Source organism: Penicillium vulpinum (assembly GCF_028829585.1).
Source record: "Penicillium vulpinum strain IBT 29486 chromosome Unknown utg000003l_segment0_segment0, whole genome shotgun sequence".
Lineage (NCBI taxonomy): Eukaryota > Fungi > Ascomycota > Eurotiomycetes > Eurotiales > Aspergillaceae > Penicillium > Penicillium vulpinum.
Window position 1 is genome coordinate 6928004 of NW_026643243.1, and position 20442 is coordinate 6948445.

General features: G+C 47.7%; 7 protein-coding genes across 7 annotated transcripts; 5 read left to right on the forward strand and 2 right to left on the reverse strand.

The window, feature by feature from the left end:
* Positions 1-679: 679 nt before the first annotated feature.
* Positions 680-1420, reverse strand: N7479_007657 (ribonuclease P subunit p20 family protein; the record flags this gene model as incomplete). The annotated part of the gene is made up of 2 exons (XM_057255351.1): positions 680-1266; positions 1348-1420. 2 exons carry the CDS (start codon positions 1418-1420, stop codon positions 680-682), a joined length of 660 nt encoding a protein of 219 aa, XP_057109213.1.
* Positions 1421-5283: 3863 nt separating this feature from the next.
* N7479_007658 (uncharacterized protein) lies at positions 5284-6730 on the forward strand (the record flags this gene model as incomplete). The annotated part of the gene is made up of 2 exons (XM_057255352.1): positions 5284-5907; positions 5966-6730. 2 exons carry the CDS (start codon positions 5284-5286, stop codon positions 6728-6730), a joined length of 1389 nt encoding a protein of 462 aa, XP_057109214.1.
* An 819-nt stretch (positions 6731-7549) lies between these two features.
* N7479_007659 (putative UDP-glucose:glycoprotein glucosyltransferase) lies at positions 7550-12193 on the forward strand (the record flags this gene model as incomplete). Its single annotated transcript, XM_057255353.1, has 4 exons — positions 7550-7698; positions 7773-8126; positions 8189-9026; positions 9080-12193. 4 exons carry the CDS (start codon positions 7550-7552, stop codon positions 12191-12193), a joined length of 4455 nt encoding a protein of 1484 aa, XP_057109215.1.
* A 221-nt stretch (positions 12194-12414) lies between these two features.
* On the reverse strand, positions 12415-14511 carry N7479_007660 (MYB DNA-binding domain protein; the record flags this gene model as incomplete). The annotated part of the gene is made up of 2 exons (XM_057255354.1): positions 12415-14390; positions 14448-14511. 2 exons carry the CDS (start codon positions 14509-14511, stop codon positions 12415-12417), a joined length of 2040 nt encoding a protein of 679 aa, XP_057109216.1.
* A 1787-nt stretch (positions 14512-16298) lies between these two features.
* N7479_007661 (FabD/lysophospholipase-like protein) lies at positions 16299-17469 on the forward strand (the record flags this gene model as incomplete). The annotated part of the gene is made up of 3 exons (XM_057255355.1): positions 16299-16519; positions 16577-16819; positions 16863-17469. 3 exons carry the CDS (start codon positions 16299-16301, stop codon positions 17467-17469), a joined length of 1071 nt encoding a protein of 356 aa, XP_057109217.1.
* Positions 17470-17729: 260 nt separating this feature from the next.
* On the forward strand, positions 17730-18128 carry N7479_007662 (Pfs NB-ARC and TPR domain protein; the record flags this gene model as incomplete). The annotated part of the gene is made up of 1 exon (XM_057255356.1): positions 17730-18128. One exon carries the CDS (start codon positions 17730-17732, stop codon positions 18126-18128), a length of 399 nt encoding a protein of 132 aa, XP_057109218.1.
* A 31-nt stretch (positions 18129-18159) lies between these two features.
* N7479_007663 (uncharacterized protein) lies at positions 18160-19232 on the forward strand (the record flags this gene model as incomplete). The annotated part of the gene is made up of 2 exons (XM_057255357.1): positions 18160-18340; positions 18394-19232. 2 exons carry the CDS (start codon positions 18160-18162, stop codon positions 19230-19232), a joined length of 1020 nt encoding a protein of 339 aa, XP_057109219.1.
* Between the last annotated feature and the right edge of the window lie 1210 nt (positions 19233-20442).

A 20442-nucleotide genomic window follows, 5' to 3' on the forward strand; every position in this document is an offset into this window, starting at 1 on the left:
TGGCAGATTCGATGATTCAGGCTCCCTCTTTTAAACCTCTTTTTGATTGGAGTAGTACTGTTACCCTATAGTCCTGTCTCTCTCTCTCTCTGTCTTTCGTTTTTCATACAAGTCTGTCCAGCATCTACAGCGCGTTGGGTTGTTTCGAGTTCGGGTGGAGCATGTGCTCTGGGTAAATCAGAGTTTATTTCCTAAGGACAATTTCGATGTACATGATTTTGTGCTAGGCTAACAACCTAAGGACAAACGAATTGTTCCTTTCCTAATTCTGCTCAAGGACCTTCCAGACCTGTGTAATGTGGATATTCCACCCGTAGAGTATTTGGTACTGGGTATATGCAAGTGATGCAGGACGCTCCGAATTGGGGCTTAGGCTTGACTGCTCCCACAAGCAATATCGCAGAACACCAATCCAGGCAAGGCTTCTGAGCTGGCTTGCTAGGTAGTGTATAGCCACCAGGGGCGTTCCGTTTGGATCGTATTGACTCAGCAGGGTGTGCATGCACTCAATGTCCCAGCTGGCAATTCTGAGTTTGATCAAAGGTTCATAACAATAGCTATGGCCCAGTCAGGGATGTGAAGTTTTGCAGCTCAACATCCTCAGAGCAGCAGATGATAGTCGGACAATCAGATGACTGACTATCGTTGGAGTTTTTTTCCGGAGTGTTCGTGGGCGGATTCACTTGAGGCTGACGGCGACCTCGACCATTTTAATCCACCTCGTCCGGCTCTCAGGGAGCTCGGTGTTATCTTCTACCGCAGCAGCCTGGCGTTTCCTCTTCTTTGCAGCTGACTTGGATTCCGGCTTAGAAGCCGCATCTCCCTGGTCAGTTGAGGCTTCTTCCAGCCGTTGTCGTTTCTGTTCCTCTTTTGCTTTCGTTTCTTCATCCTCAACGATATCATCCACGACAATCACACTGCCTGTATTGACACGGACTGTGTACTCGGTTCCCTTCTCTTCGAACCATTTGGCTACGTTCAGCGCCTTCTCAATTGCCCGTCCTGTCGCCTTCACAAAAACTTCCTCTCGCTTCTCTGATACCTTCGACAGCTCCTCGAGTATCTGTTTCTCGCTCTTACGCGTATCCTCAAGATTGATGTTTCCGGTGGCGCGCTTCTCAGCCTGCAGGAGGAGTTTCTGGACGCGCTTGACGGCACTCATAAATGGCGTGCTCTTGGAGATGTAGACGATCTTGGGCACCGAGGCACCAGCATATGGGGATGCAACTGGTGCATGAGGTATAGGGCGCTTCTCTACTTTGGCATCTGTCATCCAGAAGTCAGCTTTGTGATCTCTGGTTCCCGGTATTGGCCATTGGCCCTAGGCGTCTGGGTGGGAAGGCTCACATTTTGGGAGTTTGATAAGATCCTTGTTCTTTTTCTCAAATTGGAGCTTGTTTTCCAATGGCCCCTTTGCCATGGTTAATATGTGCCTTGCACGAATGAAAAGTTGCGGAGTTAAGCTGTGGTATTGGAGCTGCGCGTCTTATCGTCAGCCTTTTTCTGCCAGGCTGGAGGGGCCGTCCGCCCGGGCGATATGGCTTGCTTATGTCATCTTTTGTTGAAGTGCCCAGGTGGACCTCCAGAGCTCTACTCCGTACATAAATCGGCAAACTATATGATACCCAGCACTCCCCACTAACTTAACGTTAACAGCTTGGTTCATCAGTCAGTTCTATGCATATATGGGTGTTCCTGAAAATAAAAGAGATTACCGAGCGAATCCCCTAGGCAAAGATACGGAGGGCCGGCGGAGGGCCGGCGGCGTGCTAGACCAGTGATCAGGCCATTGCAGTCCCACATTGCAGAAATGGCAATCTGGGGGCACTCCATATGCTGTGCTAGATTGTCTCTTCACACGGAAATACTACAGACTAGCTCTCGGAATTCGCTGGATGCACAGACGCGCCCCAACCCCTCTGTCGGGTTCTTTCTTCAATCAGCCGGGTGCCGACGACACTGATCACAACACACCCGTGGTCAAGTACTAGGCCGGGTATGGGATTATTGAGCAATACTCTGCCCTTGGCAAGGCGGGCATGTGTACGGAGCACCGGAATGGTCACCCACCTGGGTGGGCCGGAATTCCTTTTGATCGGATAGGTTTCTAGGTCCCGGATCACGCTTTGTCGCCTGTTAATTCCTGCGCCGGCTTGTTGCGTTTTGGCGGGAATACAGTCACTCACAATGATACTTCTACTCCATAGAGACTACAGCATATGGAGTAGTGAGCTGCGGACTGCAGATCTTGAACGGCGATGAGCAGTGTGATCTTTCTATGATTCTAAATAAGGCTTTTACCCAGGTGACCCCAGTAGGTTCCCGATTTGTGTAAATATCCCTACGGAGTATGGAGTATACGCATTGGGATTGCCTAGTTGGAGGCTTATTCAAATTTAGGAGGTGTTTGCTTTGTAGCTGGTTAATTTGTAGTAAAGGGGTTTCTTTGTACAATATAGTTTAAAGTGGAGAATGTCAATATGAACACCCTATATTGTAGATACCCAAGGGACCCCTCGGGCATCTTTTCCAATATAATGTCTTTTATAGGTTTTTTCTATCTTTATCCAGGGGCAAGGGATCGTCACATAATTAAAAAAAGGCCCTGAATGTGCTCCGTGCATGGCACAGTTGATCAAAGCTTCAAAAGCACCATTGTCGTCATCGGTACCGAGGCAAAGGTCCAAGTGGCTACAAATTTGGCACCTGGCCCAGTGTTCACCCAAGTCACCGGTAGCTGGTAGCTAGCAATATCCCGTGTTATATAAGGAGCACGGGATATTCTATTGTACTCCGTACAGAGTACGGAGTACAATAGAGGCAATGATGGAATGATCATCATGACAGCTGCTCAATAATCCGGCACATTTTCCCCTGAGGCTGATTATTGACGTACTCCATACTTCGAGCTCCGTACACAATATCGGAAACAAACAAAGGCGTTGACGATCATCGCGCCTGGGCTTGATAGATCGACATACGCCTCGAGCTGAAAGTTGGTCAGGTGATGTCCGCCAAACTAGTTTGGGAAGGTCCCGGACTTCCGGAATTGGAACTAGGGGGGCATGTGGATCAATGTCATGTTTGGTGTTTTGTTTCGCTTAGATCATGAAAGCCCGGATATGCACATGTGTGATCTTTGACCCCTAATCTAAGTATCCCAGGTATCAAGTTAAGTACGGAATAGATGTAGCTAATCCTCCCGAAGCGCAAACCCTGGAGGTTGAAAAAGTCGACCTGTCATTGGCAAACAAAGAACACCTTAGGCAGGTCCGGCGCCTCAGGCAACTAGGGCATGAAAGGCGGTCATCCGACTGGACAAGCAACTGCGGATAGCAGTCAAGATACCATGGGATATACTCGGTAAAACCATGGATAAAGTCTCTAATTATGGCTGTTTATTGATCTACAAATGAATAATTGATCTCTTCAAAGTCCCAAGCAGTATGACGGCTTTTTGCCTAGATGGTACTTTGTACATCAAATTTGGGTTCCTGTTCCGTGTGACTGCTCCAACGGCTTCTTTTCTAAGTGGACCCAAGGCAACGGTCGTTTCATCACCGGGGATATGGATAAATATACGGAGTAATAATTATAGGTATTGTGTACGGAGTATGGAGTAACACTCTGTATGTAGTATGCACTCTATATTAGGTACCTATGTTATGTATATGGACTCCACAGGCGATCGAAGCGAACACAATCGCGATAATCGGATCTAAGAATTATTTCTTGAAATAGACAATGTGGGAGGATGGCTCATATGGTATAATAATAGATAGTTGTATGTACACATGAGTTCGAAAATTTTTCCTGGGGGCGAACACAAAAGTACATAGCCTCTTCATGAGCCACAATAAAAATCTGCATGTACGATGTACATTATGGTAGACACAAGCTGAGTGCGATAGATAGCGGAGGCGGATCTCCGAGCAGTTTGTCTTATAAATTGACTAGTCTGCATAAGAAGTACCACGCCACGCTGATGAATCTGACATGGCTAAAAAATTTATGCGTAACGGCTCCCCCAGTACCCGGTCACGATGTTAGAGTCCCTATACTTACGGAGGAGCCTTGAATGTACCTACGAAGTAGGTAGATCTAGTCCCCTTTAGCCAGAAAGGTATGGGGACGATAATCCAATCATAAATGTGAGTTAGACTCTTTGATTTAGAACCTACCTGAAGAGGAAAAGTGTTAAACGTATGCCAGTGGAGTCATAATGGCACCAACGGCTGTCTCTGAATCATTCCAAACCAATTGCAATTCACACGGATCGGGGCTAATAGAGAGCTAATGACATCTTCCAACGGGTCGGTGCAGGTGGAGTAGCCTTAAAAAGCAGAATGGATCTGGAATAAAGGAGAGAATTGATTACATTGATTAAATTATTGGTTTTTTTATAGTGCACCTATGGGATACCCTATGGAATATGGATACTACGGAGTACATATGGACACATCTGGATAAATATGGATACATAGAGTAAAAGGGTATTAAAAAAACAATTAAAAAAAAAACAATTAAAAAACAATTTAAAATCCAATTTAAAAAATTAATTTAAATAATTTTGTTTCGCCGATTTTTGTATTTGAGTCTCCACTGTGTAGAATGGCCCAGCCAGAGGCAACATCTCCCGCGTTTTTGTATGTGACTTTTCCCCTCCGCAGAGTAATTTCGAACTCTTCTTCCTCGACTATCCTACATTCGCTTGGTCGCATCTTGATATTTGCCCAACCACTTTGGCCCTTTATCTATCTTACATTCTTTACTCAATCCTGGAAAGGGCATTAAGACGTGTCTCACGTTTTAGTACTCGGAATCGACTCATTGAAGCCGCTTTTTGCGTTTTTTGCATACATCAGATCTGGCGTGCAGGAGATCTGAGAGATTCTGCATTGTGATTGGTTCTGCTTCTCAAGGGATATCCCAGATTGAAAAGTACTCGCCAGTCGCCAAAGCCTTTTTTTCCCTTTGTCGACCTCCTTGGGTGACTCAAAATCCGAAATACCCCAGGGCTGATCCAACCAACCGGGTCACACCATTGACCTTGATTTCCCCTTTGAGCATATCAGTTACCCCCTTGACAGGTTCTGAGCTATCCCAGCCGCTACGACTAATCGACCAATCCGGTTCTTCGGGTCAACCATAACTACTGCTCTCTAGCCCCCGGACTTGCATTCTTTTCATCCCATATCATTACGACACTCTTTACAACTTATCGACACATACTCTTGTCGCGACATCAGTCCCGACTCATCCAGTCCTTCAAATCTCCGTAGCATGTCTCAACCCCCTAATTATGAGACATTAAATGCACCCGACGGGTCAGCATTGACGTGGATCTTTGACCATTGCTTGCGTTACGCCGACAACTACGAAATTTCCCTTCGTGCTGCATACGAGCTCAATTGCCACTCGTCGAAGAGCACCATGGGGAATTCAACTGTTCCTCGGTCACCCTCCATCTTCCGCAATTCCATCTGGTCCAAAAACTCGAGAAACTCCGATTCTTCTCTGGATGCTCCTTCTTACGACACGAATGCTGAATTTCGTGCCTGTTTGACCAAGACTGTCTCAGAATTGTCTTCTCAACCTGTTTCACTCCCTCCGGCCTTCATTATTTCCTTTGTGCGCCGCTGCTTTTGTCTGGATCTGTCGTATGTCGACTTTGCCCAGGCTTTAACTGCCCTTGATTACCTTAGAGACCTCCAAGCTCGCTGGAAAAAGGAGATAGATGCTGCCTTTAACCGACTCAACATTACCGCCCAGGATGCGAGTGACCCTCAGCACTCGGAAGTGGCTCGCAAATTCCCTAATGTGTTGAACTGGTACAAAGACATCAGCCACAAGGCACGTCTGATCGATTTTATGTACACTCAGGTCTATGTCGGCCTACGTCGCTGGGTAAGTTAAACTCTCGATTTTCAAATAGCGAATCCCGTATCTAACATCTATTTCTCAGGTTCTTGTCAATCAGATGATGCTCGAGCCATTTGACAAAGCCAACTGTCTTGCTCTCCTGAACACTCTACTACCGCCTCTTCACCGAGACAGCTCTACCCCAACACAGCAGTTGTCAACAGGCACCCTTGAACATCATCGTAACACCTTCTTCAAATTCATTACCACCTTCGAGGCTGATCCTTCAATCCTGGAGCCTATCATGAAGCAAGGTGCTCGCCCTGGTGAAGAGAATGGGTGGCCTGCATTGTATGAGACCATTGATCGATACCTGAATGCAGTTCTCGAGATGATCGACGAGTGCATGTTGATCAACGAGCCTGGTCAGATTAACAAATCAGGCGTGCAGCGCCGTACCGACTCGGGCATCAGCTTTGGTCCCGACTTCGGCCCCTGCCCCACTATCTCACCCTGTTCAGACACCGAAAAGCCACTTCCCCATTTCCCAGAACCAAATACAGGCACTAGCAAGCATGGCTCGTTGCTTGACCGATTCGCCTCCTTTTCAGGATGGGGCAAGAAGAAGGACCCTCAGAGGGAGCAAGAGCGGGAGCAGCAGAGGGAGTTTACCCGCAGTCTGAGGAAGATGCAGTCCTACAGATCGTTCAACAGTGGAGCTAGCAGCACCAAGAAATCAGCCAAGTTCAACGGAAATATCTCTTTCGAGTTGACTGACGATAAGCGCCGGCGTTTGATTGATGAAGCCCAAGCTCGCAAGGCAGCCGACGCGTCTGAGTCGGCACAGAACATTGGCCAGGCCATTTAATCCCAACTTTCCACGATTTCATCTAAAAAAAAATCAGATCAACAAACAAACAAACAAAAACAAGACCAAAAAAAAAAAATCCAGACCAAACGAGGGGACTGAACAGGCTCCCCACATTTCCCTCATTTCTTTACATTCGACTCGGTCATCCATTGCTCTTCTCTCATTCTCGCTGCAGCCGTCCCCCTGCAAGCACAAAATTCAGAGGGAGCACTCGCTCCCAAACTTGTCAATACCAGGCCTCTGTTGCACAGAGCCAGCCAGGCTGCATTTGTGGCTTATCTTGGTCACTTCGGAACAAAAAAAAAGGCGTTTGGAGGGAAACATATGGGGGTGTTGATTTACGACTTAATGTCTTTACGATAGCGTCCAGCATACTGGATTTGAGCTCAAAATATTATTATCCCTATTATTATTATTATTATTATTATAATTCCCATTTCTCATCTAGTAGATATAAATACCCATACGTGGAACCCCTAAATGTAACCAATGCAATACAAGGTACGGAGTAGAGCAGCCAACATCTACACCTCGGAGACTGCGCCAATTGCCGCTCAGTCCGCCGTAGAAGCTGCGATAAGATAGCGAAGCCCTCCAAGTGTCCAGATCAGCCTATTCATCCCCGGTCTCACTACCAACCGTCGTTGTTGAGATCTCTGGCTCATTTGGCCCGTGATGCTTGCAAATGGATTGACCTGCATGTTTGTTAATTAGAAATTCCACACCGCATCGCATAGGACTCGCCTGACCCGAGGCTATCCCCCTTACCATACAACAAATATACACAACAACCCTCCCACACTGCATTGCGCGATAATGAGGGCCTTTACGGGATCTCATATTTCCTGGCGGTGGTACGCCGCCGTTGGAGCTCTGCTACCAGGCTGGATTGTCAATGCTAGCCCAGCTGTGAACGTGGCGCTCCAAGCCTCCTTCGACTCGGCCCCATACCTCGTCGAGCTCCTGTATGTCGCACATGGAGTGATATCTCACCTGTAATAGGTCTGTCAATATGAGGATGGCTAATAAATTCATGTAGGGAGTCTGCCGCCGAAGAAAACTCTACTTCTTATTTTCCTTTGTTGGATCGCATCGCCGACGGAGCATTTGAGGACCTCACAACTGAGAAGGAACTCTACGACCGCTTCTTGACAGTTATTAAGGATGATGGCCACATACAGACGCCGGAGAGTCTTTCCTCGTTCAAATTATCACTTTCGGTTCGATCATCGGCGCCTCGTATTGAGGCGCATTTCCAATTCTATAACACCTCTGTTCAGCAGTCGTTGATGGTGGCCCAAGATGCGGTATGTCCCGTGTGGGTTCACTCGGAGGGAAAGCAGTATTGCACTTCTGCGATGGAGCGCGCACAACAGGATGTTGTGGGAGAATTGTGGGTTGATCTTTTTTTGTTGGTTATGGACTATAATAGCTGACATTGAATTTGTGCCCCAGTGATCCTAGAGAGCTACCATTTGATCGCGTTATGGGTGATATATCACTCCCTCCGGCTGTTCTTTATGCGGATGTTGCCTCTCCGATGTTCAAGAGTTTCCATGAAACCCTGAGCGAAATGGCAAAACAGGGACAGATCTCGTACCGTGTACGCTATAGACCTCCCCAACACTCGATTCCTCGTCCCTTGTTTGTATCTGGATACGGCGTGGAGCTTGCTCTGAAGCGAACGGACTACATCGTTATTGATGACCGCGATGCGGAGCAGCTCGCAGAAAAGGCCACCGAAAGTCTTCCAACTGACCTGGATGAGACCAAAGAAGATGCTCCAGATGACCTCCGGCCTCTGTCTTCCTCTGAAGTGACTCGCCTAGGTTTGAACTCTGTGAGCTACGTTATGGACAGCCCTGATCCTTTGGGAACATTGATCAAGATATCCCAAAATTTCCCCAAGTACTCATCGATAGTAGCTGCCCACAACTCCACTGGGGAAATGGCGCAGGAGGTCCGCCACAACCGGATAAAAATGCTTCCTGGTGGTTACAATGCTATTTGGATCAACGGTGTGCAAATGAGCACACAGCAGATTGACGCATTCTCACTTTTGGAACATCTGCGTCGAGAGAGGAAATTGATTGAGAAATTTCGCGGCCTAGGTCTGTCTGCGGATGACGTCGTGAAGTTATTGTCCCATCCACTCCTCACAGAAGACCAAGGTGATGCCGAGGAGCAGCGCTATGACTTCCGGGATGATTTAGAAGGGAACCAGGTTATTATTTGGATGAACAATCTGGAGAAGGACTCTAGATACGAGTCCTGGCCTAGTGATCTCGAGGCGGTTCGTACTGATTTTGTATGGATTGAACCGAATACACACTAACTTAATTCTAGTACATCGCTGGTTCTTACCCGGGACAGTTGCCCCCCGTGAGCCGAGACCTGCACAACGCCATCGTGTTTATAGACTTGTCTGACCCAGACCACATGAAGCTCATTGCTGGACACCTGCAAGCCTTCATCAATCGAGGGATCCCTGTGAGATTCGGCTTGGTGCCTTCCACCTCGTCGCCAGAGTCCATTGCGCAGCTGAAGGTAGCGCATTACCTTTTCGATGCCTATGGCATGGAGTCTCTTGTACAATATTTCGAAGAGTATGCCTCGAAAAGTAAATCGGGCTTGCCAGACAAATCGTGCTTCCAGACTGCGACCAAACAACGCAATCTCCTCGACGAACATGAAGCTCTGTCTCTTGATCAAGTCCTAAAGAGCGAGAAGTATAATACCCTAGTGTCCCAAACGGCTGCTTACCAGCGTCGGTTGAGTTTTACCGGCGACGTACCTCAATTCCTGGTGAACGGTATCCATCAAGGAGGCAACTGGATGCAGGGAATGAGTATGCAGGTCAGCAGGGACTTGAAATTGGTCCAGCAAGCCATTGCAGAGGGAATGTTCGAGGAGGACGCATGGCTTCCGGAGTTCTTCCTGGCTGGCGCATTCGAGACACGCAATACTTTCCTCATGCCCGAGGATCCCAGGAGTGTACAGATTGTAGACATCGCTAACATCATTCCATTGGATCAAGATGTATTGAGCAAAATTCCCCGTGTTCTCTCGGACATGGGAGCCCTGGAAAGCACTCATATAATAGTTGTGGGCGATTTTGAGTCGGAGGCGGGTATCAAATTACTTACTAATGCCCTCGATCTTCGAAAGGACAATGACGACGTGGAGATTATGATGCTGCACAATGCAGCAGTGGATGCCGAGGATGATGTTCCTAAGAATCTCGTCAGTCTTCATCTCTCGCTTGTGAAGGGGGAAACTATCGACCAAATACTAGCTAAGATTGCATCCGGTGATCTTGATACTGAAGCCCTAGAGACTGAAGACCAGGATATCTCTACCATTCAAGCTTTACACCAAACTCTAGCCAAAGAACTTGGTTTCAACCCTGGCACTGAGGGACTCGTTGTCAATGGGAGGGTTGTCGCCCCTATTCAGAAGGAACACCCGCTAAGCATGGAAGAGATGAGACAGCTGATTGCCTACGAACGGGTGAAGCGCCTCGATTCCGTTGCAGCGGCTGTTGACCAGCTCGGATTCGCCGACAAGGTCTCAACCCCGCTTGACTTTGCCAAACTGGCCTCGCTTGTGGCTCTTTCCACCATCTCCGATGTCCCTGATGGTATTTTCGAAAACACTCCCGATTTCAGAATGGATGTGTCCAGTCAATGGAGGACCCAGCACTCGGTGATCACGGTTTCTAACACCGATGATCCCACCATCAACGTCGCTGTTAGCCTTGACCCGGCATCTGAGGTTGCTCAGCGATGGTTGCCGATTCTGAAGGTTCTATCTGAGCTCTCCGGCGTCCAGCTGAAGATTTTCTTGAACGCAAAGGAAGAGCTCACGGAGCTGCCGGTCAAGCGGTTCTACCGCTATGTCTTGGAATCAGAGCCATCTTTCACAGATGAGGGCGCTCTGGCTCGGCCGCAAGCGTCCTTCACTGGCGTGCCAGTCGAGGCACTGCTGACGCTAGGCATGGATGTGCCGTCGTCTTGGCTCGTAGCACCTAGTGAATCAGTCTATGACCTGGATAACATCAAGTTGAGCTCGGTCAAGCCTGGCACTGACGTTGACGCTATCTACGCTCTCGAGCACATTCTGATCGAGGGCCACTCCCGTGATCTCACAATGAAGACTGCCCCCAGAGGTGTCCAGCTTATCTTGGGCACCGAGAACAATCCTTATTTTGCCGATACCATCATCATGGCCAATGTGGGATACTTCCAATTCAAGGCACAGCCAGGCTTGTGGCAGATCAACTTGAAGCCCGGCCGCAGCGAGAAGATCTTCAAGATCGATAGCGTCGGTGGTCTAGGATACCGCCCGCAGGCAGGTGACGAGAACAACGAGGTTGCTCTGCTGTCCTTCCAGGGTCGGACGCTTTTCCCTCGCCTGTCGCGAAAGCCAGGCTACGAGGCCGAAGATGTTCTCGAGACAGGAGTCCAGCCAGGCTCAAAGATGGACTACTTTGCCAAAGGACTCAACTTTGCATCCGGCGTCCTCTCCAGTGTTGGTGTCGGTTCCAAGAGCGGAGGCGAACAGCATGCCGATATCAACATCTTCTCAGTGGCAAGTGGACACCTCTACGAACGCATGTTGAACATCATGATGGTCTCCGTGATGCGACACACCAAACACACCGTCAAATTCTGGTTCATCGAGCAATTCCTCTCCCCCTCCTTCCGCGCCTTCCTCCCTTCCCTCGCCCGCGAATACGGCTTCTCCTACGAGATGGTAACATACAAATGGCCTCACTGGCTACGCGCCCAAAAAGAAAAGCAACGCGAGATCTGGGGGTACAAGATGCTCTTCCTGGACGTGCTCTTCCCCCTCTCTCTGGACAAAGTAATCTTCGTCGACGCGGACCAGATTGTGCGCACAGACATGTACGAGCTAGTCACGCACGACCTGCAAGAAGCGCCGTACGGCTTCACGCCGATGGGCGACTCCCGAACCGAAATGGAAGGCTTCCGCTTCTGGAAGCAGGGCTACTGGTCCACCTTCCTCCGCGGCAAGCCCTACCACATCTCAGCACTGTACGTCGTGGACTTGAAGCGCTTCCGCGCGCTTGCTGCCGGCGACCGTCTGCGCGGCCAATACCAGATGCTCTCGGCGGATCCGAACAGTCTCAGCAATCTCGACCAGGATCTGCCCAACCACATGCAGCATCATATTCCCATCCACAGTCTGCCGCAGGAGTGGCTTTGGTGTGAGACTTGGTGTTCCGATGAGGATTTGGGCGTGGCGAAGACTATTGATCTTTGCAATAATCCTCTTACTAAGGAGCCTAAGCTGGAAAGGGCCAGGAGGCAGGTTCCTGAGTGGACGGTCTATGATGATGAGATTGCGGCTTTGGCGAGTCGGGTTGCTGGCGAGCAGGCGGCTGCTGTTGGGGTTGAATCTGAGCAGACTGGCGAGGACCGCAAGGATGAATTATAGTTGACCCCGGTTGGTTTCCTTAGAGAAAGCGATTGCATTTATGATTACACTTATTGCATTATTGGATTGAATGTGAATCTCCTTTTTTTATTTTCATAGATATTTTCTTTTATTGCTCGCTCTCGTAAAGATTGATTGGTATCTTAGCAACCAAGGGTATAATCAGACACAGAAAGCAAGGAGCTGCAGAGGCAAATTCTTTGTTTTGTGAATTTTCACAGCTAATCCGAGTCGGTCTCGTACTTGACGTTGACTTCGCTGCTGTCCTCAGAGTCAGATCTATCAACGACAGCATCGTTTTCAGCGACAGGTCTGTGAGCAGCAAGTGATTCGGGCAATGGAGATTCTTCGATAACAGAGCGAGGGCTGTTAATGGAGGCTTCTTTCTGCTTTTTTGACTTTTTCTTCTTTTTAGGAGGCTCGGGGGCTTCAGCATCGCTGTTAGCTGCCTCATTAGCCTTTTCGGCAAGAAGACGCTCCTCTTCCTCTTGTCTCTTTCGCTTCTTCTCTTCCTTCCTCTTCTGCTTGCGCTCCTTGCGTGCAGCCTTGTCCTCCTGAACTTCTTCCTCAATCTTCTCTTGCTTCTCTTTCTCTTGTCTCTCTTTCTCTCGCCGCTCCTTTTTCTCGCGCTTCCTGTCCTCCTTGCTCTTTTTAGGAGCAGCAGGAGACGACAGAACTTCGTTGATAGGATCAGAGGTGGCGTCTTCGGTGTGCTTGCTCTTGGATTTTGACTTCTTAGCCTTTTTGGGAGGCTCGGGCAAGTCGGGCTCACCCTCCTCGGATTGTGCTCCGTGGCCAGACTCAACATTGTCATTCGCAATGGGTGATTGCGCTGTCTCGGCCTTGGGATTTAGGTTTGAGGTAGTAGTCTTCGTGGCTTCGTCATCATCAGAATCATCATCCACGAATTGAGAGCTCTTCCTTCGAGCCTCCAGTCTCAGGTTCCAGTGGGAATTTTTCTTAGCAGCGATTTTGGGATCGAATACCGCGCCTGGCTGGCCATTAGCCCGCAAGAGCATGACCTGCCTCACGACCTTGCGCCACTTGTCTGCACATTGTTGTCTAGACCGCAAATGGCCCATCGCCTTGCTGACATTACCCCATACAACGAGGCGCTCATCCAGCTCGTACATGTCCTTGCCTGCCTTATCGCCAAGCACAGGCCTCATGGTGAGCCACGTTGATTCCATGGCGTTCAGGAAAATCCTGGTTTCTTCCTCCCCCCACGCGCCTCGATTCATGGTGCCCTGGTGCTCAAGCTTGTTCTTCCAGCGCTGAGTGACATCGTCATCACTGCGCCCAATGAGCTTACCAATATAAGTCCATTTTGGACCGTGCTTGGCATGGAGCTCGATAAGCTCATCGTCTTGCTCCTTCGACCAATCGTGCGCTTTTTGAGACGAAGCTTGGAAGTGTCGGCGCATGAATCGGTATACAGATCGTCGGTCACGGTCTGGAACAAGAGCGTAGATCTCGTTCCAGAAGTCGCTTTTTGAGATCACGTCCGTGAGTGGAAATTCGCCGTTTCCGCCACGCTCGGAATGCTGGATCATCTCGTCGAATTTAATGCTAGAAATGCCATGCATAGTGCAAAAGTTGAGTTTGTATGCTTCTATTTTTCCCACTTCCTCCGGCGTGTAGAAGCCAATTTTTAAGTTGTCTTTCTCCCTAGTGCGTGAGCCTCTGACTCGGTTGGCTGTGCCTTCTGTGCTACCCTCGGGGTTGGGTGATTCAGACACTGGAGTTTGCTTGGTGATAGTCAGCTGCTTTGCAGCAGGCGGTTCTTCTGCAACCTTTAAGTTGGGAGTAGGCTGAGAAGTAGACGAAGTCGGGGTCTTCAAGTCTTCGCCATTCTGCTTGCGAGCCTTCTTCGCCTTGGGCTTAGATGGAGTGGGTTGGCTGGGAGTTGGGGGAACTTGAGCAGTAATTTCAGAGGGTGGTGGGTTGCTTTCTGGTGAAGCTTGTTTGGCAACAAGCTTTTCTGATTTGCGATGCTTCTTGGCTTTTTGCTTGTGCTCAGGTTCAGATTCGCGCTTTCGCTTCGAAGGATTCGACATGTTGGAGTCTAACTCTGATGGTTGCTTTGTACCATCGGCTTCCGCAATTGCTGGCGATAAAGCCTTAGATGTTGTGGAGACATGTTTATTTTTATTTTTCTTCGTCCCATTAGCTTGCGAAGACTTCGGAGTTTCGGGAACTGCCAGGTTGCAAATGTTAGTATCAAATCGCGTGGAGATCAAGTGTTTTCACCAACCGATGTCTCCAAAATCCTCGGGTACTTCGGGGAATGGTTCAGGCTGAGATGATGTATTTCCCATGGCAATAAGTTGCGATAATGAGCATGGAGGGGAAGAGTGGAGGATGCGATTAAAGGAGAGACCGAGGTTCCTCAAAAATTTATGGCCCACAAGCGTCCAGTTTGGCAATTCTATTCACCGATGGGGCTGACCGCCTATGTGGGGCCAATCGAGTATACATCAATGGCTATTGTCGACGATCTATATTATTATGAGAATTATAGAATCAAAGAGAATAAAAAAAACAAAAAGAAAATCAATAGGATTCAAGGCATCAGGACGACTTATTCAAAAAACTTCCACCCAATGGCCACATTGTACAACTTTACTACAAAGGGGCTCATGTATCCTATAAAATAATGCACCACAATGCTAGTTAATTGGTGCTGTCGAAAGTAGTGCTAGCACAGTTCAAATAGTACATAATCTCTCAAGCTGACACATGCACCCTGCTCACAAACTGCACATCTTCCTTTCCGCCAGCAGGTAATGGATCGTATATATGCAAGTACTTTCCAGACATATATAAATCAACGTACCTAGTCTTATGTTAGCCATATTTCTTTGATGAACATTCTTAACCATTAAAGTCACTCTATCGACACTTAAGCTCATTTTCCTCACAACTATTTGCCTGAACCGAGCTCCCTCCCCTAGCTATACCTGTGCGGGGTGCGAGTCACCGATATGAAATAGTGAGTAGTGATATTATGGAATCAAATCTAATGGCGCCTCTCGGAAAATGGTCATAATGGTGACAGCAGATCAATATTTCCCACTGATAAGACAAGCCTGACGACACTCTACACAAATGATTCAAAGTATTCAATACGTTTCCTGGAACTCAATTTAGTTATATATAATAATTTGTAAATGATCCAACCGGGGAGGCGCCTATAAAGAGCACTGATGATAGCACACAAGTTCATAGTATTCAGCACTACTGTAGACGGGTCTGCATTCACTTATTTTTCTGTCGAATTAAAGAGAGAGCTCTGTAGCATAGGAAACTATTCGCGGAAGGTTTATTCGAAAACATCCTCATTCTTCTATGTAATAACAACAGTTGGTCTGGGATGTATCCTGCCGACAAGACTCATTACTGAATGGCAGTTCTCCAGTCAAGATAACACATCTTGAGTGTGACAACCGGCACAGGCAATGCACGTGTCCAGGTTACGAGTAACAATCGACTCCAACTAACAGATCGTTCAGGACGTAGTTGCTATGCTGCATGCAAACCCTCTTTGCGTGTTTGCAGAGACCCCCCACTTTACATTTCCGTAGGTATTTATGGAACACAAACACTGTAAGACTTGTTTGACAAAGTCGGACAAAAAAAAGTACACCGATGATGGTCTTAGTAGGAGGGATTGGACAGAATATCAACAGAAGATGGTTATGGCTGTAGGTACTCCGTACACCACCAAAGCATGACACCAGGCCTGTTGTGGACGTGCACGAATCAAATACCATCAATGGGGTAGTGGGATAGAATGGCCCTAGAAGATAAGCGATATAATATGTCTGGGATGAGGTGCGTTGGTCACAGGCGGCAAAAGCCATCGACCCAACAAGGTGTAATGTGGGAAATAATACAGCCATTTCTAGACCATAACAAAAACCAAGGTTCCTGTTTAAGGCCTAGGGGGGCCATATCCCAGTCTGACATGTAACTTGCCCTGTCTTCAGCTGAACAGCCTATTCCCGAGCCAGAGGACTGATACCTATTTTCTTTTAATCCTTGCCCTTGGACTTGTGATTTATTATTGAAAGTAGAAAGCTCGGACTGAAGAAAAGACTTGATGATGCAGCAAGAAGCAACTATTTACGGCGGGGAGCCGAACCCACTGGACACTAGGGGCTTATGCCTTTTGTCCCTAGATGGCGGCGGTGTGCGAGGCCTCTCATCACTCTACATCCTGAAGAGCATCATGGACCGACTTAACCATGAGCGAAAGGAGACCAAGCTCCCTCCAGTGAAGCCGTGTGAAGTGTTTGACCTTATCGGGGGTACAAGCACAGGTGGGTAAGTAGACTTCTAAACGTCTGTCATCTTTAATTTGACAAACTAACTATCAGTAAGCCTGATCGCGATTATGCTCGGTCGGCTTGAGATGGATGTCGATAAGTGTATTGATGCATACAGCGGTCTTGCAGCAACAGTGTTCGGCGAGAAGCTGAGCTCAATCCCCTTCAACTTGAGGGGTAAAACCACGGCCCGGTTCGACTCGGCGACACTCAAGAGCGCGATCGAAAAGGTTATTGAGGATAGTGGTGCTTGCCAGGAGGATCTATTTAATGATGGCATTGAACGTGGATGCAGAACGTAAGTGTATTACCGACCGAGGTGATAGCTCTAACACAGCTAGTTTCGTTTGTACTGCCGACCGCCATACAAAGGACATTGTTCGCCTACGAAGCTATAGCCTCTCTTATGAGTCAAATATCAGCACGACGATATGCCAAGCCGCCCTTGCAACATCTGCTGCCACAACCTTCTTTGAACCCGTTAGCATCGGGAACAGATCGTTTGCTGATGGTGGACTAGGCGCGAACAACCCAGTAGACGAAGTGGAGGGTGAGGCGTCGAATATCTGGTGCCCTGAGACGGGAGAGCTGAAGCCGCAAGTCAAGTGCTTTATATCGATCGGGACAGGGAACCCAGGCAAGAAGCCGTTCGAGGATAATTTATTCAAGTTTATCGGGAAGACAGTGGTGCAGATTGCAACCGAGACGGAGAATACAGAGCAGAAGTTTATAGCGAGATGGTCAAAGCATTTCGACGAGAAGCGATACTTCCGGTTGAATGTCGAGCAGGGACTACAGGAGATTGGGCTTGAGGAGTACAAGAAGAAGGGAGCGATAGAGGCGGCGACAGAAGGCTATCTCAAGCACACGGCACAGAAGTTCCGGGTGCGGGACTGTATTAAGAATATGAGACTCAAAGAGAGTGTGTATCTCGAAGATTTCAGTTAGCGAAGTGAATCATTTAGCTGATGTTTGCAGACAAGACTGAGATGGATTTCGCCAATGTTCTATACGTATGTGTATTGCTGTCAGCGAGCCTGATCCTTGCTAAAATGTACAGTCACATACCATCCGCGCCAATCAAAGGTAGTGGCAGTCAGGTACGAAAATTATGAGCTGATCACGATGTTCCCTTCCTCGAATTCATCACTAAATGGTCCTTTGGGGATATAGATCATCGCTTTAACGTGCCACTCGACCTTAGTACTATGCCGGTAATTGCACCGAACTTCCTGGGACGACAAGAAGAGCTAGAGCAGCTGTGGCTGTCTTTACAGCCACCCAAACCCGAGTTACAGTCATCCAAGCCCGAATTACAGAAAGTTGCTATTGTTCATGGGCTTGGGGGAATGGGAAAGACACAGCTAGTAATCCGCTTCGCACGAGACCACAAACGTGATTTCACTGCTATCTTTTGGCTGAACGGCAAGGACCGAGCCACTCTTATGCAATCTTTAAGCTCTATCTTGCCCCGGTTACCAGGCCAGTCTCAGAATACCGATGCGATCAAGAACGAAGAGGCAGAACAACGATCTAGGACTGTTTTACAATGGCTAGCATTGGAGGGAAACTCTCGCTGGCTAATCATTTTTGACAATATTGACTAATACTCTCCCGTTGATACCGTTCATCAAGCATATGATATTCAGAAATTCTTCCCTGGAGTCTATTCTGATCACATCTCGGCTCGAAACATTGACTGAGCTAGGGGAGTCCTTTCCCATACGCAGGCTTGACCCCAACAATGCGATCCAACTACTCTTACGAAGCAGCCGTCTATCAGTGGATAGGACTATCGGTGAACTTGAGAGCAAACCAGGTACGGGGACAAATGATATATATACAGATCTTATTGCTAATAGTAATATACAGAAATCCTTGCCCTTGCCAGTCGGTTAGATGGGCTGCCATTGGCCATTGTTATCGCCGGGTCCTATATACGTCAAACTGGAGCCAGCATTGCTAGGTACTTGCAACTCTACCAAGAATCTTGGTCCAGCTTACAATTGCAATCGAAACCTGGACGCCAGTACCAAGGCAACATGCTACAGACGTGGCTGATCTCATATCACGAGATTCAAAAGCGGGACTCAAACGCAGCCCGACTGCTGTTGCTTTTTGCTCACTTTGACAATCGGGACATCTGGTATGAGCTGATTCGGAGTGGCTGTAATGACTCTGCCGCCCCAGTGTGGCTGTATGAAAGCGCTGCAACTTTTCTTGGATTTTCAAACAAAGTGAGGATTCTTATTGAGTTTTCTCTTATTGAATTCAAGCAACAGGGAGAAAGCTATGCTATGCATCCAGTGGTACAGGACTGGTGTCTTCACATCACCAGTACTAATGAGAACATGAATTCGCTCGTACTCAAAGAAGTGGCTTTGATATCCGTTGGATATATTGTGCCTAGCAAAAGCGAGAGAAATTACGCAGAGCTTCAGAGACGGCTTGTTCCGCACGCCAATTATATACTTGGTAGAGATTGGCTAGGAGACGATACTAGGGTACGAGTGACTTTGCATAGTCTAGGAAAACTCTACGCTAATCAGGGGAAGCTAAAAGAGGCAGAGGAGATGTACCGGCGAGCTCTAGCGGGCTACGAGAAGGCCCTCGGTCCAGATCATACGTCGACCCTTGATACAGTTAATAACCTTGATATTCTCTACTGTCATCAGGGGAAGCTGAGTGAGACAGAGGAGATGTACCAGTGAGAACTTCCTGGCAGCAGGACGGGACCGCATATATCAATCTTCAGAGGACGGTGGGCTATAAAGAGATCCACCAAACGACTTAAGCACCATCAGTGAAAATAGGGTATACTCCTTGTGGGACAGGAGCCAACCAACATATTACCTACTGTCATATATCCTCTGTATTTTTTTACTGGACCGCATACAGCGACATAGCATCACCTCAGAGAAGGCCTGAATGAATGGCCTGACAGGAATGAAGTCCGTTATGAATGTCTCTCAGGAAACGCATATATGGGAGATGCGAAGGCTTTATACAGACCACCGTAGGTTGATTGTGTCATCTCAAAATGTCATATCAAATTAGATTCCTTTCGCTCCTGTCACCAAGTGACTTCGACAACTACATAAAAGTACATATATTTGTAATAGCTACAGGGCCTTTCTTGTGACCTCAAGATGGCTCTTGCCAAGTAGATATCAACTATGTTATGTGCAAAGTAGTTAGGTACGGCCCACTACATATGTACTCTTTGAGGCGGATACCTATATATATGTTCATATACCTCATATGTATGTGTATTTGATTTCTTCTGCCACTTCTTGGCGTTCTCTTTCCGTATGAATGCTCAGGCCTTGCCGCTTTTTGCTCACTGAGTAACCCTAAGTGGCCTCCTGAGCGCCCTGATCCGCTCACTGAGTCTAAAAAAGCCCTTACATGAATTTTGCACTATATAATCCTTATAGGGATTTTAAGGTTATTTAATTTTCCTACTTTACAAAAATATTTCAAGAGAAAAGCAACTATTTTAAAGCTCAATAGGTATACTAGGGTCTTCGTGTCAATTTACCTTCCTATAATTGAATGAGGTGGTTGAGATATATACATCTCGAAGTACCTTTTATATGTGGCTCCTATAGAAAAGGTACATTTTGCATCGAGCCCGTTTTTGCATCGAGGGTTGGGCCGTGCGTTGAGCCGAGTACTTTGTAGCTCACCATGTGATCCGGGCCGGGTACTAGATTGTAGGTATGTACATGTACTTAACTAAGCCCTAGAGTAGCCCTGGTTCGATATTATTATATAAATGTGTTCAAGCCCTCCAGGGCTGGAGCATTCAGCATTTACTCGACACAGTCCTGGATATCATGCTCATTATTGCATTAATAGTGTACATTCTGGCATAAAGAACATAAGAATCAACTGCAAATCGTAAAACTCATACTCCAG